Source organism: Arvicola amphibius, chromosome 1, assembly GCF_903992535.2.
Source record: "Arvicola amphibius chromosome 1, mArvAmp1.2, whole genome shotgun sequence".
NCBI classification, from domain to species: domain Eukaryota; kingdom Metazoa; phylum Chordata; class Mammalia; order Rodentia; family Cricetidae; genus Arvicola; species Arvicola amphibius.
In genome coordinates this window covers 56,570,358-56,590,420 of record NC_052047.1, presented here as the reverse complement: position 1 = coordinate 56,590,420, position 20,063 = coordinate 56,570,358, and the positions used below count along the sequence as shown (strand labels likewise).

At 42.2% G+C, this 20,063-nt stretch overlaps 1 protein-coding gene across 1 annotated transcript in view; it reads left to right on the top strand.

Moving 5' to 3' along the window:
* The first annotated feature begins 1,586 nt into the window (after positions 1–1,586).
* Positions 1,587–20,063, top strand: part of Cd38 (CD38 molecule) — a 45,472-nt gene continuing 26,995 nt past the window's right edge. Inside the window, exons 1-2 of the mRNA XM_038316322.1 lie at positions 1,587–1,724; positions 3,511–3,780. Of these exons, the coding sequence (XP_038172250.1) occupies positions 3,536–3,780 (245 nt within the window). The 5' untranslated portion in view covers positions 1,587–1,724; positions 3,511–3,535. The remainder of the gene's footprint in view (positions 1,725–3,510; positions 3,781–20,063) is intronic.

Genomic DNA, 20,063 nt, shown 5'->3' with positions numbered 1-20,063 from the left:
TTAGTCTCCATCAGTGTTCCCTGTCGCGGGAGCTTTCCTTTTACTCCATGGAAAAAAGCAATCAGGAGAAAACACCCTTAGGTCATTATCACCAAATCCTCTAAAATCTCAACCCCCAAACTGTATTCTCCACCCCCACCCCCACCATGCCTCGGATTCCTCGCCCCCCTCTCCTGCATTTGTCAAATGTTACTGGACCAGTGAGTCAGCTTGTGGGCCTCCAAAAGTGCACAAGAAGTCTAATCTCAGAACAGCATGCTCTTTCCTGAATCCCAGAGTGTTACTTTCTCATCTTTGTGAAAAAATAGCCAACAGAGTAACTGAAAAGAGGAAAAATTCACTTTAGTTGAAGCTTTAGAGGGGTCAGTTCATGATCTCTCGGCTGTGTGCTTTGGGTAGAATATTATGTGGCGTAGGAGTTGTTTATTTCATGACTAACCTAGAAACACAGAACTGGACAGCAAGTTGCCAGGGATAACACAGAATTAAAGACTTTTATCCAGTGACTCAATTCCTCCATCTCAACCCCGACTCCTAAATGTACACAATCTTCCAAAATAGCACCCCTGCCTGAGTCCCAAGAGTTCAAAATCAATAACCTACAGAGGATGTTACCTATCCAAATCACTGTGCCAAGCACTGTCCACTTGTGTCCTTATTTCTCTGTTCCTTTTGACCCAAACAAGCACTCTAACTCACTGATATCACATTCCCATTCTCTTGCACCCTCTGTGCTGGGCTGTGTCCTCATTCTCTGAAAATGCTCCATCTGGAGGATGGGAAGAAGAAGGATCAGCATTTGAGTGTTTGGTGCTCTTGCACTGGAGTTTGTTTCTAGCATCTACATCAGGCAATTTCCAACCATTTACAGCTTCAACTCTGGGGCACCTGATGCCTTATTTTAGCCTGTAGGGGCACCACACATATGAGCCTGAATACACAAACACACACACATACACACACAGAGACAAACACATGCGATTTTCTTTTTTAACTTTCCCTTTGTCAAAAAGAACTTTTTCTTTTCTTTTTCAGGAGTCACCCTTCCAAGCTCCCTTTGCTGAGATGCCTGCACTTTGCTGGCTCTTCCTTCAAGCACGTCCCACAAGACTTTGAAACTTCTGCCTGTCACACAGTCTCTCTGTGACCTTACGATCCTCTTTACAAGCCTGTAAAGCTCAGCTGAAGAAGCCTCATGTGCCAGGTGTACAACACTGGTCCCTCATCATCACTCCGTACTTGTACCCAACTCAGTGTCTCGTGTTGGAATCTCAAACTTAACTCCATCTAAACAGAATTCTCCACTTATGCCTTCTCCCCAAAACTAACGCCACTTCATTCCAGCTTTCCTATTTCTATGCCTAGCAGTAGGGTCAGTCCTTCCTTTGATCAGTTCTCAGACTGAAAATACTGGTGGTATCATTGATTCCCCCCATCCTTGCAAACCACATCCTACTTGGCAAATCCTGTTGCTTCTACTTTAGAACCATATCCAGGGTGTGGTTATTTTTAGGTTTGCCATTTTGTTAATACCCTACAGGTTAAAGTCATGAGACCTGGTCCCTATGTTTCCATCTTTGTTCTCCAAAGCCAGGCTGAGCCTTTCCCTTGTCACGTCAGGTGACTCACTGACCTTGAATGCTTTGAAACTGAAAGGTGGGCTGGTGAGATGGCCCAACATGTACGGTCCTCTGCTGCCAGGTGTTGGGAAATATCATGCTAAGGTGAGTGACTTTTGTTTATGCTGTATTTGTTCAGCTCTGCGAAGCTGTGATACTTTGCCTGTCTAGAACCCCTGATGGTCTAATAAAGATCTGAACGGCCAAGAGCGAGGCAGGAGAAAGGATAGGTGGGGTTGGCAGGCAGAGAACATACAGAAAAAGTAATCTGGGAGGAGAAAGAAGAGCCAGAGAAGAGGAGGACATCACGGGCCAGTCATCCAGCTACAGAGCAATCCACTGAGTAAGAGGAAGATTTACAGAAGTGAGAGAATGCCCAGAGACAAAAGGCAGAGGGGATATATAAGTTGAGAAAGCTGGCAAGAAATAAGTTAGGCTAAAACTGGACATTTATAACTAAACATAAGCCTCTGTGTGATTTATTTGGTTGCCCCCCGGCAAAAAAAAAAAAAAGCCAAAAGAGTAAAAAGCATCATATTATTACAGTCAGGCCTGATGGCCTGAGTTCAGCCTCTGGGGCACACATGGTAGAGGGAGAAAGGGCTCCTCAAAGTTGTCCTTTGACCTCCACTTGCATGTTGTGGCATACATTCACACACACACACACACACACACACACACACAGATGCATGACAAATGGAGAAGCAAAATGGCAACAAAAATTTTTAAAAATGAAAAGCACTAAAACAAAAAAAGAATCCTCGTGTCCCACAGAGCTGCAGACCTGCTCTCCTGCTGCCCTCAACACTACCCCCTCTCCATTCTCTAGTCTGGCTACAGTGGCTGCTCTTCTGTACCTTGAAACAGGACCAGTGGCTTTCCTGCCTCAGCTTTTACATCTAATATGCCCTATGCCTGGAAAAAGACTGCCCATGGAAATCATGCAGTATGATCCATTATGTGACCAGTCTATATGAGCAATAGATGTCTTCTTGGGAAAGAAGAGCTATGGTATTTTGGGGTTCCCACTCGGGATGAAGTATTAGTGCATATGAGACGTGTTACAAACATCCCATCAAGCATAAGTCCCATCACTTCAGCAGCTTCCTGAACAAGCAGTAATAACTTACATTTCACAAGTAATCACTAAGTCTGTTGAACCCATCTCACCATAGCAAGCCTTGATGTGAGTCACTGCTTCACGTCTCTCTAAAATTTGACAGCAATGTTAACAGCCAGGGTTGGGTTTGAACTGAGACCGCTGGAGAGGAGGCACAGACCGAAGCTAAAGCTGCGACTTTAAAGATCTTGCGGCAGGATTTTATCAAAGCTCAGAAGTCTCTACTTCATTGCCAGGCATCGAGTGAAGAGAGAGGGAGAGAGAGAGAGAGGGAGAGACAGGGAGAGAGGGAGAGAGGGAGAGAGAAGAAGGAGAGGGGGGAGGGGGGAAGAGGGAGGTGGAGAGGGAGAGAGAGGGGAGAGAGAGAGAGAAAGAGAGAGAGAGAGAGAGAGAGAGAGAGAGAGAGAGAGAGAGAGAGAGAGAGAGAGAGAGAGAGAGAGAGAGAGAGTTGGAAGTTGGACAGACTTTACCCTCCAGGGAGCATCAGGTGCACAGGTGACAGAAGGTGCTGGCCCAGGAGTGTTCCCAAGCTGTTTGTACACCTGAAGAGGCTAAGGTGCTGGCTTCCTCTGGAAAAGGAGGCTCTGGAGTCTGGAAGTAAACAGCTGGAGTGCCTGTTGACGTCCTTAAAGTCTTATTCGTCCTCCAGTCACCCCTTGAAGCTTTAAAGCAGGGGTAGAGGGTGGGAAAGGAAACCGATAAAAGGCAAGTGAAAGAAAGGAGGAGGGGCAGGCTCTGACCCTGTCTGCACTGTGCTCTCTTCCTGCCTAGCCTGGGCTGATCTCCAAGGAGCCCCATGGCCAACTACGAATTTAGCCAGGTGTCTGGGGACAGACCCTGCTGCCGTCTCTCTAGGAAAGCCCAGATCTGTCTTGGAGTGGGTCTCGTGGTCCTGATCGCCTCGGTAGTGACGGTGGTGGTCATAGTTCTGTGGCCGCGCGCACCCATGGTGTGGAAAGGCAAGCCTACCACGAAGCACTTTTCCGAGATCTTCCTGGGACGGTGTCTCGTTTACACTCAAATTCTCCGGCCTGAGATGAGGTGAGTTGGCATTGGAAGCACATGCTGGTCACGGCGGGTCGCATAGCTGAACTCCGGGGAGGCTGGCTGTGACTCAGCTGGAGCTCGCGCGCGCGGGGGAGCGTTCAGACTGTTCTAAACAAAGAATCTTGTGTTGCGGGTCAGCTGGGAGCCGAGGGGGCAGTGATGAGGATTGGGATGAGCCCCAAATTCCTGTGCAAGTTACCAGAGCACAGCCCCTCCCCCCAACCACCTCGAGGGTTGCAGGGCATAGGAGGTGGGTGCTGATTCGTGCTGAGCTCCCCAAAGATGCTTGACCGCCCTCCCCCCCTCAGCGGGTCCTGAGCTGGGTTTTGGGGGCCATCCTTGGCCACAGCTGCAATGCAGGAACAGAATATGACTCGCAAGCACAAGAACTTGACATTGTCACTTGACTTGCAGTTTCGATCTGCCACTGGCCGTGCCCGGAAATTTATGGTCACAGGTGACACTTGACCAAGTAGCTTACTGAGCACGCTGTGGGGATGGAGGGAGTCAGAAAGGTCAGATGTCTGTCTTGAGTTTTATTTATCTTCATAAAACGGCATCCTGGGGTGGTAGTTCATGCGTGTAACCCCAGCACTAAGGAGGTTGGTACAGGAAGATTGCTGTGAGTTCGATATTATCCAGGGCTGCATAGCTACATTGTAAATTTTGGGTCAGGCTTGAGTTGCAAAGGGAGACCAGCCTTAAAATAAATACATTAATTAATCAAAACACACACCTAACAAAAACCAAGCTGAGATAGCATCGTGACTCTTCGCGCTTGATCTTAAATAAAACAAAGCAATCAGACTATAAAAACTGAAATACTACCCATCAGATAAGCTGAATCAGCCTGGCAGACCTGTGCAGACCCTGGGAAACAGTGCCTTCATCAGCCCAAAGGAATCAGCCCGCATACCCCCTTCCACCAAAGGGATGGAGGGTTTGTTGCATGTCTCTCCCCCAGATATCTTAGTGTAGAACTGATGTCTCAAGGCAAACAGAAGCACCACAGGCTGGGAAGGCATCCCAGAGCCCCGTTTCACATTCCGTCCTCAGAGGCACAATCTAGATGCTGTGGTTTGGGTCCTGATTTTACTTGAAAATGTACATATAGAATTACTTTCGGAGTACTGCTAAGTATTTTGTTTACAGATTTTTTTAAATGATATTGGCTGTTCAATCATTTTGGGTAAATCCACTGTGCTTAGCAAACTGGTTGTGTGGAACTGGCATGATGTATGATTAGTATTAACCCTGTGGAGTGTAGATTGACAAGCGCTGGCTCAACCGATCCACTCATGTGTATTTATAAGCATTCAGCAAATATTAGTTATTTGTGTCTGTCAGATCATAATCAATCTAAAAATAACAGGATTAATTAATAAAATTGTGCATATTTACTTCATTTCATGTGTATGTGTGCACATGTCTCACCACATACATGTGAAGGTCATGACATCAGCTCTCTCACTCCCAATGTAGAATCTGGGAATCAAATTCAAGTCATTGGGTTTAGAAGCAAGCATCCCTACCAACTGGTCCACCTCATTGACCTAGCCTGTTAATATTGTGATGATCATCTTTTCACACACACATGCCCTCATGCTCATGCACGCACATGCGTTTTATGTGAGGAGATTAGTGATAGATATTTGTTGTGTGCCAGGCACTTAAAAACAGCCAATCGTGTAGCCCTTTAGCAACCACATCAGAGCTGAGAGGCAGCTCAGAAACAGGGGCTCTTGCTCACTTTACACAGTGAATTGGGTTCATCCCCAGCATCACAGTGAATGGATGAATGGAACAGAATAGAATGTGGCAGAAGACAATCGCACGGAGGGAGTTACTGTTGGTATCTCCACGTTACAGATATGCAAACTGAGTCAGAAAGTTTGAGTAAACTATCTACATGTGATTCTAGGGTTTAAATTCGCGAGCCTCTAAATTAACTGCCTGTGCATGTTTGTAGGTAGAGTGGCTGGGAAGTTTATAGGCCATGTATAGAGACCTTGAAAGAGGAAAGAAACAATATTATAAGCAAAACGAGCCAACGAGTTTCACTGAACACATGGCACCTTATCCTCCTGTGGTTTGAGAATGTGAACTCTGAAGCCAGATCATCTGAGCTTGGATCTTGGCTCTGCCACAGCATGACCTTGGACCAGGTCTTCAATGTATGTGCTGTGGTGTGTTCTCTCCACACAAAATGGAAACAGTAGTGACTGCACCCAGCACCTGAGGAAAGGAAGAGCGCTAGGGAATAATCTCGACATGGTAAACATCTGAAGTTTACTGCTGTGCAAATGTAGTGATGCAGACACCTCCCCACAGTAACAAGTATAGATTAGGTCCAATCATTCGTGTATCAAATCCTAGTCCCACAATTCAGTCTGCCAATGCTGAAAGTTACATTTTTTTTCTGATTTATTGAGCTATCTTGTTAACCCAACACTTGGTGGTAGGGGGTCATTCATATTGGTACACCCAAATCTACCTCCTTCTTTATAGGGTACATACAATCATTTCCAGTTGACGAAAGTTTAACTTCCAAATCATGTATCCCTGTTACATTTGGTGGGCCATGGGCCACAGGACATGTGTGGCAGCTGAAGAGCCACCAATGTGAGTCCTGTCTCCCACTGTATAGGTTCTGGAAATCAAGAGAGAGAGAGAGAGAGAGAGAGAGAGAGAGAGAGAGAGAGAGAGAGAGAGAGAGAGAGAGAGAGAGATTTGGGCTGGCTTGAGCTTCTGAAATCTCGAAACCCACCCCCAGAGTGATACACTTCCTGCTACAAGGCCACACCTCCAACAATGCCACACCTCTGGCTAGTGTCACTCCCGATGAACCTATGGGGTCATTTTCATCCCAACCATCACAGTGCATGCTCTAAGTTTTAGTGGTTTTTGAATTCCAGATGTTTCTGGGTCCCTTCTGAAATAGCTTTGTCATTTTACACCCACTCATCAGTCTACAGGGCCCACTTCTCCACAAGCTGACCACTCTTGAATGTCTTAAACTTTTTTTAATTATGAGAAGAATAGAAAAGCAGTATCTAAGTTTCCCTGTTTGCCAGCAAGTCCTTTTCCTCGTCTGTTTTTGTACACTTAAACTTTGTTCAGATCTTCACTCTGTCTGTTGAATTACTTATGTATGTGTTTGGGGGGTTCTTTATGTTTCTAGATAATATTTACACACACATACACAAAGCGCCCCACAGCCACATTGCTGAGACCTCTGTACTGTGGACACAGTTTACTGACAACACCCTGAGTTTTATGATTATCTTGGGATTGTTTCTTATTTTGATGCCCTTATCAAGAAACACAGAATGGCAGTTTTTATTTTCAAACCTAGCAAATCGGAAACGTTTGCTCTCGATTCTGCACTAAGGATCCCAAATTCTTCCCTCTGTACCTGTACTTTCTCTTGTACAACCAAAAAGATAAAAAAAAAAGAAAGACTGGACTCTTCAGCTTTAGGTTCCTGAGGGGTGTCACTTTTGCAGTTGACCGGGTTGCCACATCTTATGTCACTTTTGCAAGGGACTGCCTTTCTATTGCCAGCTCCAGCAACCACTTCCTGTGTGTCCACCAAGTCAACGTGAATAGTCTCTCCTTGAGACCTTTCTTCTTCTGCCTGACATCCAGTGCCAGTGCCAGTGCTTATATCACAGGGTCTCCACAGAAATGGAAATAGTGTGTGGGAGGCATGGGGGTGGGTGGGTGGAATTGGTTCATGTAGTCATGGAGGCTGGCAATCCGAAACACTTACAGTCAAAGATAATAGATTGGAAGCTCTAGAATTGCTGATGCTACAGCTTAATCTGAAGAAAGACTGGCATGATTCCCTTACTTCCTGGAACTTTAGTCTTTTCCTTAAAGCCTGGTAAAGTGTGAGCCACTCACAATTAGGGTGGTGATGTCCTTCTACCAGCGATGTATTTTGTGCTCTCAGATTAATGTTAAGCACACATTCTCTGGATGAGTTACACTCCCTGCCCCATGGGAAGATGGATATCAAGGCATGGCTTTAAAAATGAAACTCAACTTTCTAAGTTGAACCAGGGACATTAAATGTAAAATACGCTTGAAGAATGGTTCCCCTATCTTGAAGGCTACACATAGGAACTATCTTCTGACTAAGATGGCCCTCAACAAGCTGAGAGATGCACATCCAGGATTCACCAAAGTGTGCACAGGCTGTCAGCACTGACAGTGGCTCTTGGTACTGTGGGAGAGTGTTAAGTGTTCATGTAACAGTCAGGACTCAGAGTATGTGAGGAGGTCGGTGAGAGCCCGAGAGTGGGATGGAGATCCAGCACACAGAACAAGATGGGTCTCTGGAGATGGATTCTATTGGCATGACTTAAATCCCATGACTCTTACATTTTGGAGAAGATCATCTTCCCCCATGGATTTTGGGGATGTCAGTCATTTATTGTGGTTACAGAAACTGGAGGTCCAGGTGAAAGTACAGGGATATAAACTGCATGCCTATGAAAGATCTCAATACAGCCACAAGGAGTGCAGTGCTGAGAGCCAGGGAGGTGGGGTTCTAATTCACCTCACCACCCCTCCTTACCTCATATGCTGCTCATTATATTCTGGTCTCTGTGTCAAAGCCTTTCAAATTGAACTCACTTTATGTCAATATCAAGATGGCTGGATGCAAACATAAATAATAAAAGAGAGAATATTCTTCTCTGTTTTACTGATCATTTTTTTCTCACATTAGCTGGCTTTTCTCATTCTTTTGTTTTCAGGTTACACTTTTTAAACTTATCCTTTGCTGCTGCTGCTTCTTCTTCTTCTTCTTCCTCCTCCTCCTCCTCCTCCTCCTCCTCCTCCTCCTCCTCCTCCTCCTCCTCCTCCTCCTCCTCCTCCTCCTCCTCCTCCTCCTCTTCTTCTTCTTCTTCTTCTTCTTCTTCTTCTTCTTCTTCTTCTTCTTCTTCTTCTTCTTCTTCTTCTTCTTCTTCTTCTTCTAAGTTTCCGGGTTTTCTTAGAGGCCAAGTCTGGGCATCTTACTTCCCTATGATTTCCACCTTGATAGTCTCAGCATTTATTTAAGACTGGATGAAAGCAGAAAATCAGAAAATCAGTACAAACACAGGGTAAGGACTTCCTGATCTTGGATGGAACTGCCAGACCCCTGGACCTAAGTAAACTCTTCCTTATATAAGATTGTGTCAGGCATTTCCTTAGAGTGACAGAAAACTGATTATCAGGGAAAAGTCTAGAACCACTGCCAGTTTCAACAGCAGGGAGCTTTTCTCGTGACAATTTGAAAACATTTTCCAAAGTGTAAGTTTCTACAAGAAAGTGACATTCATAGCCCGGAGAGCTACACACATTAGAGATCTAATTATTTATTTGTGACAGGCTTGAAAGTGACCAGGTGAAATGTAACAAGAACAGTACTTGGAGTCAGAGAGACCTGGCTTTAAATATTCATTTATGAGGAAGTCAATAAAGCGACAAATTCCCTTCAAAAATATTGTGAAGCACTTTATATCTGCTGGTATTTAAAAGGAATATTAGACTTAGATACATAGGTTAGGCAAAAACTAGCTAATGTTCTAGAAGGCAGTACGAAGCAGAAACTCTGAGATTTTCTCTTTGTTGCACAGAAATTATTTGTATCTCTAACAGACAAGAATGACAAACTACCATCTAACTTTAAAAGGTTGGAGCTATAACTTCACATGAAAACCACATTCCACTAGGCAAAAGTTTTTTGAGTAAGGCTTTCCAACAGTACCTGTCTTAGTCCTTTGCTGCTAGTATAATAAAGTATAGGATGTTCGGAAACAGATGAAGGAAAGAAAAGTTTAGCTCACAATTTCACAAGCCTAAGAACACAGTGCTGCAGCTCCTGGGCTCTGATGGCGACCTCTGGCTACATCATAGCATGGCAGGTGGCATCATGATGATGAGAACTGCAGAAGATACAGCTCAGTCATCCAGGAAGTCAGAGTCTAGAGAGGGACCATGCAATCCTCATAAGAATCAATCCCCACCTTCAGAACAGGATTAATTTATTCCGAGAGTGATTACCCATGACTTAGGCATCTTCTATGAGGTCCCATCTCTTAAAGGTTCCACAAACTCAACATTGCCACATGGTGGACCAGGCTCCCAGCATGGAAACTGTCAGGGTACAGACACAGACCATATCCAAACTATGGCAAATTATAATATGACACTGCAAACAAATGCTGGCTATCTTTTATGTAGCATGACTAATAAAAACTCAGAGACAGAAATTGGGGTTCAACATGAAGACCAGAAAAGCAAAGCAGTCAGTCACTGGTTCTTTACCCTGAACTCAGTCCAAAATGGTGATCCTGCCTCCAGGAATCTCACAATAAGACAGAAAGTGAGAGCTGTCTCTTCCCGTTTTATAATTCTCTCCAGGACTTGGATTAAAGGCATGCACCACCTGGTTTCTATGGCAAACTAGTGTGGCTACTGGGATTAAAGATGTATGCCACAGTGCCTTGTCTGTAAGACTGACCAGTGGGGCTCTTTTACTCTCAGATCTTCAGGCAAGCTTTATTTATTAAAATACAAATGAAATATCACTACATTTCCCCTTTTAATCTAAAATAAAGAAGACTATAGCTAATATAAGAAAAACTATATACAATAAGTACAATAACTATATACTATATATAGGCAATAAATACATCAACAATGTCTAGTCCATTTGAATTTGACAAATTCAGAGAAAATATTTCATATCTATTCTACTTTGGCGAGTCCAAAATCTTGTTACTAATTTACTAATTTACTTAATTTACAGGCCTATCATATTCAACAGACTTTTCTGTGAAGCAGGATATTCTGAATGGCTGCCCCCTTGTCTTGACAATGTTTTGCAGTTACTTTCTTTTGTGTTCTGCTTGTCCAATTAGGAAATATTGTACACACACGCACACACACACACATATATCCATTTTCACTACACATACCAATCCAAGTTCTCACTCCCTTCCCTCCCCCCATTCCCTCCACATAGCTTCCCACCCCACTCCTATCCAATCCTCAGAGGAGGCAAAGCACACACTGCCCTGTGGAAGGTCCAAGGCCCTCCCCATTATATCCAGGCCAAGCAAGGTATCCATTCAAAGAGAATAAGTTCCCCCTCCCCCCCCCAAAAAAGCCAGTGCATGCAGTAGGGATAAATCCTGGTGCCATTGCCAGTAGTCCCTCAGTCTGTCAGTCTGCCCCAGCCATGCAACTGTCAACCACACTCAGAGGGACCAGTTTGGTCTCATGCTTGGCCCTTCCCAGCCCAGCTGGAGTTGATGAGCTCCCACTAGCTCATGTAGACTATTTCAGTGGGAGAATCCATCATGGTCTTGACCTCTTTGCTCACATTCTCATTCCTCCCACTCTTCAACTGGATCGTGGGAGCTCAGTCTTATGCTCTGATGCAGGTCTCTGCCTCTGTTTCCATCAGTTGCTGGATGAAGGTTCTATGGTAATATTTGATATTCATCAGTCTGGCTACAGGACAAGTCCAGACCAGGCCCCTTCTCCTCTATTGCTTAGGGTCCTAGCTGGGGTCATCCTTGTGAATTCCTGGGAATTTCTCTAGAGCCAGGTTTCTGCTAACCTTATAATGGCTCCCTCAATCAAGATAGCTCTTTCTTTGCTCTTATCTCTGTCCTTCTTCCACCTTGACTATTTCATTCCCTCAAGTTCTCCTCACCCCTCCCCTTCTTCCCTCTTTTTACCCTTCCACTCTCCCTCGCCCTCCATCCCCATGCTTCCAATTTTGTCAGGTGATCTTGTCTGTTTCCAATTTCCAGGTGGATCTATATATTTTTGGGGGGAAAAGGTTCAATTTATTACTTAGCTTCTCTAAGATCATGAACTATGGGCTCAGTATCCTTTGTTTATAGCTAGTATCCACTTATGAGAGAGTATATAATATTCATCTTTTTGGGTCTGGGTTACCTCACTCAGGAGAGTGTTTTCTAATTCCATCCATTTACATGTAAAATTCAAGATGTCATTGTTTTTTACTGCTGAGTAACACTCTAATGTGTAGATGTGCCACATTTTCTTTATTCATTCTTCAGTTGAGTGGCATCTAGGTTGTTTCCAGATTCTGGCTATTACAAATAATGCTGCTATGAACATATGTGGACAAATGCTTCTGTAGTATGACTGAGCATCCTTTGGGTATATGCCCAAGAGTGGTATTTCTGGATCTTGAGATAGGTTGAGTCCCAATTTTCTGAGAAACTGCCATACTGATTTCCAAAATGGTTGTACAAGTTTGCATTCCCACCAGCAATGGATGGGTGCTCCCCTTACTCCCTGTCCTCTCATGCATAAGCTATAATAGGTGTTTTTTGATCTTAGCCATTCTGACAGGTGTAAGATGGTATCTCAGAGTTGTTTTGATTTGCATTTCCATGATGGCTAGAGATGTTGAACATTTCCTTAAGTATCTTTTGGTCATCTGAGATTATTCTGTTGAGAATTAGTTGTGTACCTCATTTATAAATTGGGTTATTTAGATTTTTGATGTCCAATTTCTTGAGTTCTTTTTATATTTTGGAAATCAGTCTTTTGTCTGATATGGGGTTAGTAAAGATCTTTTCCCATTCAGTAGGATGCTTTTTTTGTATTATTGACTGTGTCCTTTGCTTTACAGAGGCTTCTCAGCTTCAGGAGGTCCCATTTATTTATTGTTGCTCTTGGTGTCTTGGTTATGTTTAGGAAGTGGTCTCCTGTGCCCATGCATTGAAGACTTCTACTTATTTTCTCTTCTATCAGGTTCAGTGTGGTCAGATTTATATTGAGGTCTTTAATCTATTTGGACTTGAGTTTTGTGCATAGCAATAGATATGGATCTGTTTTCATTCTTCTACATTGACATCCAGTTATGCCAGCACCATTTGTTAAATATGCTTTCTTTTTTCCATTGTATAATTTTAGCTTCTTTGTCAAAAATCAGGTGTTCATAGGTGTGTGGATTAATGTCTGGGTCTTCAATTTGATTCCATGGTCAACCTCTCTGTTTTTATGCCAGTACTAAGCTGTTTTCATTACTGTAGCTCTGTAATGGAGCTTGATGTCAGGGATGGTGATGCCTCCAGAAGTTACTTTATTATACAGGATTGTTTGGGCTATCCTGGGTTTTTGTTTTTTCCTATGAAGTTGATTATTGCTCTTTCAAAGTCTGTGAAGATTTGTGCTGGGATTTTGATAGGTATTGCACTGAATCTATAGATTACTTTTGATAGGATTGCCATTTTTACTATGTTGATCCTACCTATCCAAGAGCATGGGAGATCTTTCCATTTTTTGGTATCTTCTTTAATTTTTTCTTCAAAGACTTAAAGTTCTTGTTAAATACTTCTTTGGTTAGTGTTACCACAAGATATTTTAAGTTATTGTGGCTATTATGAAGCGTGATTTTTCTCTGGTTTCCCTCTCAACTTTTTTATCATTTGTGTATAAGAGGGATCAATTGAGTTGATCTTGTAGCCTGCCACGTCACTGAAGGTTTTTATCAGCTGTAGGAGTTCTTTAGTAGAGTTTTCGGGATCACTTATATATGCTATCATATCATCTGCAACTAATGAAAGTTTGACTTCTTCCTTTTCATTTTGAATCATCTTCATCTTTTGTTGTCTTATTGCCATAGACAAAACTTCAAGAATTATGTTGAAGATATATGGAGATAGTGAACAGCCTTGTTTTGTTCTTGATTTTTCTGGAATCACTTTGAGTTTCTCTCCACTTAATTTGATGTTGGTTGTCGACTTGCTATATATTGCTTTTATTATATTTAGATATGTTCCTTGTATCCCTGATCTCTCCAAGACCTTTATCACAAAGGGGTGTTAGATTTGGTTGAATGCCTTTTCAGCATCTAATGAAAAAAATCATGTTTTTTTCTTTCAGTTTATTTATATGATGGATTACATGGATAGATTTTCATATGTTTAACTAGCCCTGCATCTCTGGGATGAAGCTGACTTGATCATGGTGGATGATTTTTTTGATCTGTTCTTTGATTTAGTTTGCCAGTATTTTATTGAGTATTTTTGCATCCATGTTCATCAGTGAGATTGGTCTGTAATTCTTCTTCTTAGTTGAGTCTTTGTATGGTTTTGGTATTAGGGCAACTGTAGCCTTATTAAGAGAGTTTGGCAATGTTCCTTCTGTTTCTATTATGTGGAACACTTTGAAGGGTATAGGTATTAGTTCTTCTTGGAAGTTCTGCTAGAATTCTGCACTAAAACCATCCTGCCCTGGGCTTTTTTTGGTAGGGAGGTTTTTGATGAGAGCTTCTATTTCCTTGCAGTTTTTCAGTCTATTTAAATTGCTCACCTAGTCCTGATTTAATTTTGGTATATGGTATCTATGTAGAAAATTATCCATTTCTTTTACATTTTCCAATTTTGTGGAGTACAGATTTTTGTAGTATGACCTAATGATTATCTGAATTTCCTCAGTGTCTGTTGTTATGTCCCCTTTTCATTTCTGATTTTGTTAATTTGGATGTTCTCTCTCTGCCTTTTGATTAGTTTGTATAAGGAGTTGTCTATCTTGTTGATTTTCTCAAAGAACCAGCTCTTTGTTTCATTGATTCTTTGTGTTGTTTTCTTTTTTTTATTTTGTTGATTTCAGCCCTCAATTTGATTATTTTCTGTCTTTTACTCCTTCTGGGTGAGACTGCTTCTTTTGTTCTAGAGCTTTCAGGTGTGCTGTGAAGTCACTAAAGTGAGATTTCTCCATTTTCTTTATGTGGGCACTTAGTGCTATAAACTTTCCTGTTAGCACTCTTTTCATAGTGTCCCATAGGTTTGGATACATTGTGCCTTCATTTTTGCTAAATTCAAGGAAGTCTTTAATTTCTTTCTTTATTTCTTCCTTTACCCAGTGGTGGTTCAGTAGTTCACTGTTCAATTTCCATGAGTTTGTAGGCTTTCTGAGAGTAGTATTGTTGTTAAATTCTAACTTTAATCCATGGTGATCTGATAAGACACAGGTGTTACTCCAATTTTTTTGTATCTGTGGAGGTTTGTTTTGTTACCGAGTATGTTATCAGTTTTAGAGAAGGTTCCATGAGGTGCTGAGAACAAGGTATATTCTTCTGGGTTTGGATTGAATGTTCTATAGATGTCTGTTAAGTTTATTTGATTCATGACATCTTTCAGTTCTCTTATTTCTCTGTTAAGTTTCTCTCTGGTTGATCTGTCCACTGGCAAGAGTGGAGTGTTGAAGTCTTCTACTATTAGTGTGTGAGGTTTGATTGCAGTTTAAGTTTTAGTAATGTTTCTTTTACATATGTGGGTGCTCTTTATTAGGGGCACAGATGTTCAGGATTGAGACTACATCTTGATGGATTGTTCCTGTTATGAGTATAAAGTGTCCTTCTCCATCTCTTCTGATTGATTTTAGTTTGAAGCCTATTTTGTTAGATATTAGGATAGCTATACCCACTTCTTTCGTAGGTCCATTTGATTGGAAAACCTTTTAGGACAATATTATATTCAATAATCTGCCCTTTTGTCCTATTATACCTTTATCACCCCTTTTTCTTTTCAAAACAAGATCATATCTATATCATCCCTTTTTTCTTTTCAGAGTAGATTCAATAATCAACCCTTTTATCCTATCATATTTATATCCCCCTTTTTTTCTTTTCAAAACAAGAACTCTGAGTCTAATCTCCTTTGTTTAACTTTTTTCCTGGTCATTATCTATAACAACTTGTAGCCAACATACTAAACAATGACAAACATCCATAATCCAGTTTGGGGGAATGTGAACATAGTTTTAGGCTACTTCCTGCTGACTGGGGGTGCTGATAATCTTATGGGGACCCAAAGAAAGTTTAGGATTATGGTTGAAAGTCCTGACTGGAGTATTCTGTAAGTCTGGATTATATCAGCCAGCATTCTTGAAACTGCTCTGGAATTCGAACTCAGAGGAAACTGCAACAGAGGTGCTCTAAAATGTTGGACCATCTGGGTCATACACTCCTATTGGAGATTTTTCAGGGTGTCTTCCTCAAACAAACCTTATTTTTCCTAACCAAAAATGAATTCACATCCTCTCATTTCCTATGGAAACAAAAGCAACATCTTTTCTTCAAAGTAACATATCTTTTGACTTAAATTTAGAAGTCAAGATATTTTCCAAATATATAAAATGGATTAATCCAGCAGCATTTATAATCAAATTATTTTAACAGCTGTTTCTCCTTCCTTAGCAGTAAAACAATTTAAAGATAACACAATAACATACACTGTCCGGATTCTCTGTGTATTTTCCATCTTTACATGGAAGCTAAGCCAGGGTGGATGGGAGCTGGGAGCGCTAGTTTTTCTCCAGTACCCAGGTGGCTAGGTTCAGGTCCAGCTCTGGCCAGAGCTGGTGGCTAAAAAACCTCAGGCAAACGGATTTTTCATAAATTCATGCCCCAAAAGTTGGGCAACAAATGTAGCACGTTTAATAAAACCTCAGAGACAGAAATGGGGTTCAACCTGAAGACCAGAACATCAAAGCAGCCAGTCACTAGCTCTAACATCAACCTCAGTCTGAAATGACAATCCTGCCTCCAGGAATCTCAGAATGAGACTGAGAGTGAGAGCTGTCTCCTCCCGTTTTATAATCCTGTCTAGGGCTTGGATTAAAGGCGTGCACCACCTGGTTTCTATGGCACACTAGTGTGGCTAATGAGATCAAAGATGTATGTCACACTGCCTGGTCTGTAAGGCTGACTATTTGGGCTGTTTTACTCTCTGATCTTCAGGCAAGCTTTATTTATTAAAATACAAATGAAATGCCACTACAATCTTTTGTCCTTAATTTGGCCTTCCTTCTAAGTATTTTGTAACATATTTCTTCATGAATACTGTCATTTCTCTGTACCTATTGGGAGCTGGTCTTAGGATGCCTAGTCAGAAGGCTACCAAAATCCATGTCTAAAGTTCTTCTATAAAATCCTGATATATTTGCATATATTTTTCACTTTGTCACTCATATTTCATGTCTTCTCTGGATTTCTTAAAAACCTAATGCAACACAAATGCTATATTGATTGTTATTATGTCATGTAGTCCAGAGAATGATATCAAGAGGGAAAGTATGTACATGCTTGGTATGGAGGTATCTTATTCTGTGTATTTCCAGTCTCCAGTGGTTTGTATTGACAGCCATGGCAGCCACATGTACAAAGGGCCAACTGTATTTCTAAACTCTTGCAGATCCATCTAGCTTTTTAGCAGTGAACAAAACATACATAATTCTTTTGATTTCCAGAACTTATATTCTCACAGGAAGAGGTAGACATGAAACAAAACAAGAGCATACACACTATAGCAAGTGGTGGAAAGAGCTGGAGAAAATGTGGAGGAGGGTTTCCATTTTCAATTATAGGAGTAAAACTTGGGTGGATTCCCTGGAAGGTGACATTTTAGTAATGTCCAGCCTGTGTTTAATCTTCCAGGATTTTCTTAAAGACACAACATAACTTTGATTTGTCCTAATGCAGAGTCATGTATGCTCTGTATAAATGTTTAGTAAGTTTTTTTTTAAACTTATTACCATTTTCTCTTCATTTACAGACATCAGTCAGTATGTGGAACAGAATGGCCTGGGTTTGGATGGTTACATTCTGGTGTTGCTCTCTTTTTATTTTTATGCTTTGATTTAGTGCTATTGCATGTATGTGTATGAAGTGCGTGAGCACATATGTGCATGGGCACACAGGCATCATGGAGCGTGTGTGGAGGTCAGTTTTCTCCTTCCACCTTCATGTGGGTTCCATGGAACACACTCGGGCTGTCAAGCTTGTGCAGCTAGCGCTGTGATCTGCTGCGTCACCTCCCTGGAGCCCAGTGAGTGCTGCTGTTTAACATGCTCTTCTAGAAGCAGTGTTGCCTGTGAACTGACAGCCAGGATAGAGTCAGTGAGACTTGGGAATGGGGCAGAATATTTCACAGAGGTAGCTTCCCTTGCAGCATCACATCCCAAGACCCGTGATGTCATATTGTCCCATAGTTTGAAAGTTATTAGAGCTGGGCACTGCACGCCTGGGCCATCTGTTCTCAAGTTCCACAGTGACTTTTCACCCCATAATTTTGGTAGCATCTGATGATCATGGCCAAGGTTGACCAGTTCCACAGGGTTAGCAATTCACTGTTTTCTAACTGGGAGAGTCCTTTGACATTTATTTACTTTATTTCTTCTGAGGAGAGAGCTTTCCCCATTGGTTGTCTTGAAAGAGAGTTCATAGGAAAAAAGGCTGATAAGTGCTTGATTCTTTCTCTTTATTAGTCAGATGGCAGATATATTAGTCAGGACTCTTCATAGAAACAGAGCCAATGAAAAGATGTGGATGGGGAGACAAGTGGGGGATTTGCTAGTAGAGCTGGCTCGTGTAATTACAATGACTGGGAAGTCTCACAATAGACCTTTGCAGGCTGGTGACCAAAGGATGCCAGCAGAATTGCTCAGTCCCATGTCTGAGACCTGAGAACCAGAGTAGCCAATGATGTGACACAATCTCAGACCAAACTCCAGAGGATCAATCTGGCTACAGTTACTGGTATAAGGCCTGGACTCCCGAGGCCGTAGTGTCTGAACCGCTGATATACAAGGCAGAGAGCATTCTCAAGGCAAAACCAATCCTCAATCCTCAGTGTCCTACACATACCTTGTGACTGTCCTGCCCTAGAGATGTGACTATCCTGCCCTAGAGATGAGACTGTCTACCATTCTGAGGAACCATGCCCACTGCTGGTAGAAACAAAACTTAGAGAGTGTGTCAGGGCTACTCCCTGCCATCTGGCATGGGTTTTCTGGACTTTAGTGGCTAGTTCTAGAAGATAATATTTTTAATATTTTATTTTTGAAATTATGTGTGTGTGTATGTGTGTGTGTTTGTGCATGTGAGTCCAGTGCTCTTAGAGGCCACAAGAGTGTTGGATCCCCTGAAGGTGGATTTTGAGCTGCCCAACATGGGTGCTGGGAGACAAACTCAAGTCCTATGGAAGAGCAGTGCCTGCTCTATAACAGCTGAGTCATCCCTCTGGTCACTAGAAGACAGGAGAGACATACATGTTATGAGTTCATATCTATAACCTCAATTCAGAACAAAAGTACAAGGCTTTAATATTCTTAATTTTATGTTTGTCTTTTACTTCTCTTATACTGAAAATCTTAGCTCCTAGTAACAATATAATTATGTGTTTGTAGCCGGGCGGTGGTGGCGCACGCCTTTAATCCCAGCACTCGGGAGGCAGAGGCAGGCGGATCTCTGAGTTCGAAGCCAGCCTCGTCTACAAGAGCTAGTTCCAAGACAGGCTCTAGAAACTACAGGGAAACCCTGTCTCGAAAAAAAAAATTATGTGTTTGCTTTATCTCTGGCTATTCAATATGTAATTGTTATATATTTATTTTATGCTCATGTCATTGTTCTTGTAAGCACTCTGTATTTTAAATGACATAAGCTATCTTCTTTGACCTTCACAGACAAGATAATGCCACTAGTGGCGTGTATTGAAAGTACTCTGTACTGGCATGTCACTGCTTAATCAAAGAAAGACCACGTTGGCTGTCTCACTTAGAATAGACAGTAGCAAGACAAGAATATAAAGGCAGAAACGATCGGACACTTAACAGAAAAGGAATCTCACACTAGCTCAGAACTAAGAAAACAGATAGGTATTTATTAAGGGGTAGACTTACAAGGTCAGGATGTTCTGCTTGAACGATGGACGAAGATCAGACCCAAAGCAAACCGAACAGCCAAAACGGGGCCCAGAGGCAAGCCGCTAGAGGAAGGAAGGAAGGGGCCGGACACGCTTCCGCATACGGGTAAACAGTCCATGAAGCCATGCCCCAGTAGGCAGGTAGTTGCTAGCTATACACCTTCCTGCAGCAAGAATGGAACTAAGAAAGTCATCCAGAGGCTCTCGTTAATTTTTCTTTAGTTCATTTCGGTATCGCTAGCACTCATCTTAAGCAGATCTTAGCAGATTCATCAATCTGCTGGTAGCTGCCTGCCTTCATCTCCCTGGACCAATCGGAATCACTAGAAAAAGTTGACTTCACAGCCTCCTTGTGAAACATTTTCTTCCCTGTCTCCCAACAGTTTGCTTTCACATTCATAGCTTCACCCAAAACTTCACAGCCCCAAGACTGTCACAACCCAACTTCCTATTGAAAAATCCCCACTTGGACAGCAGCGGGAGTCACAAAACTCATTTGTACAGATGCGAATCTCCGGCGCATTTCTCACT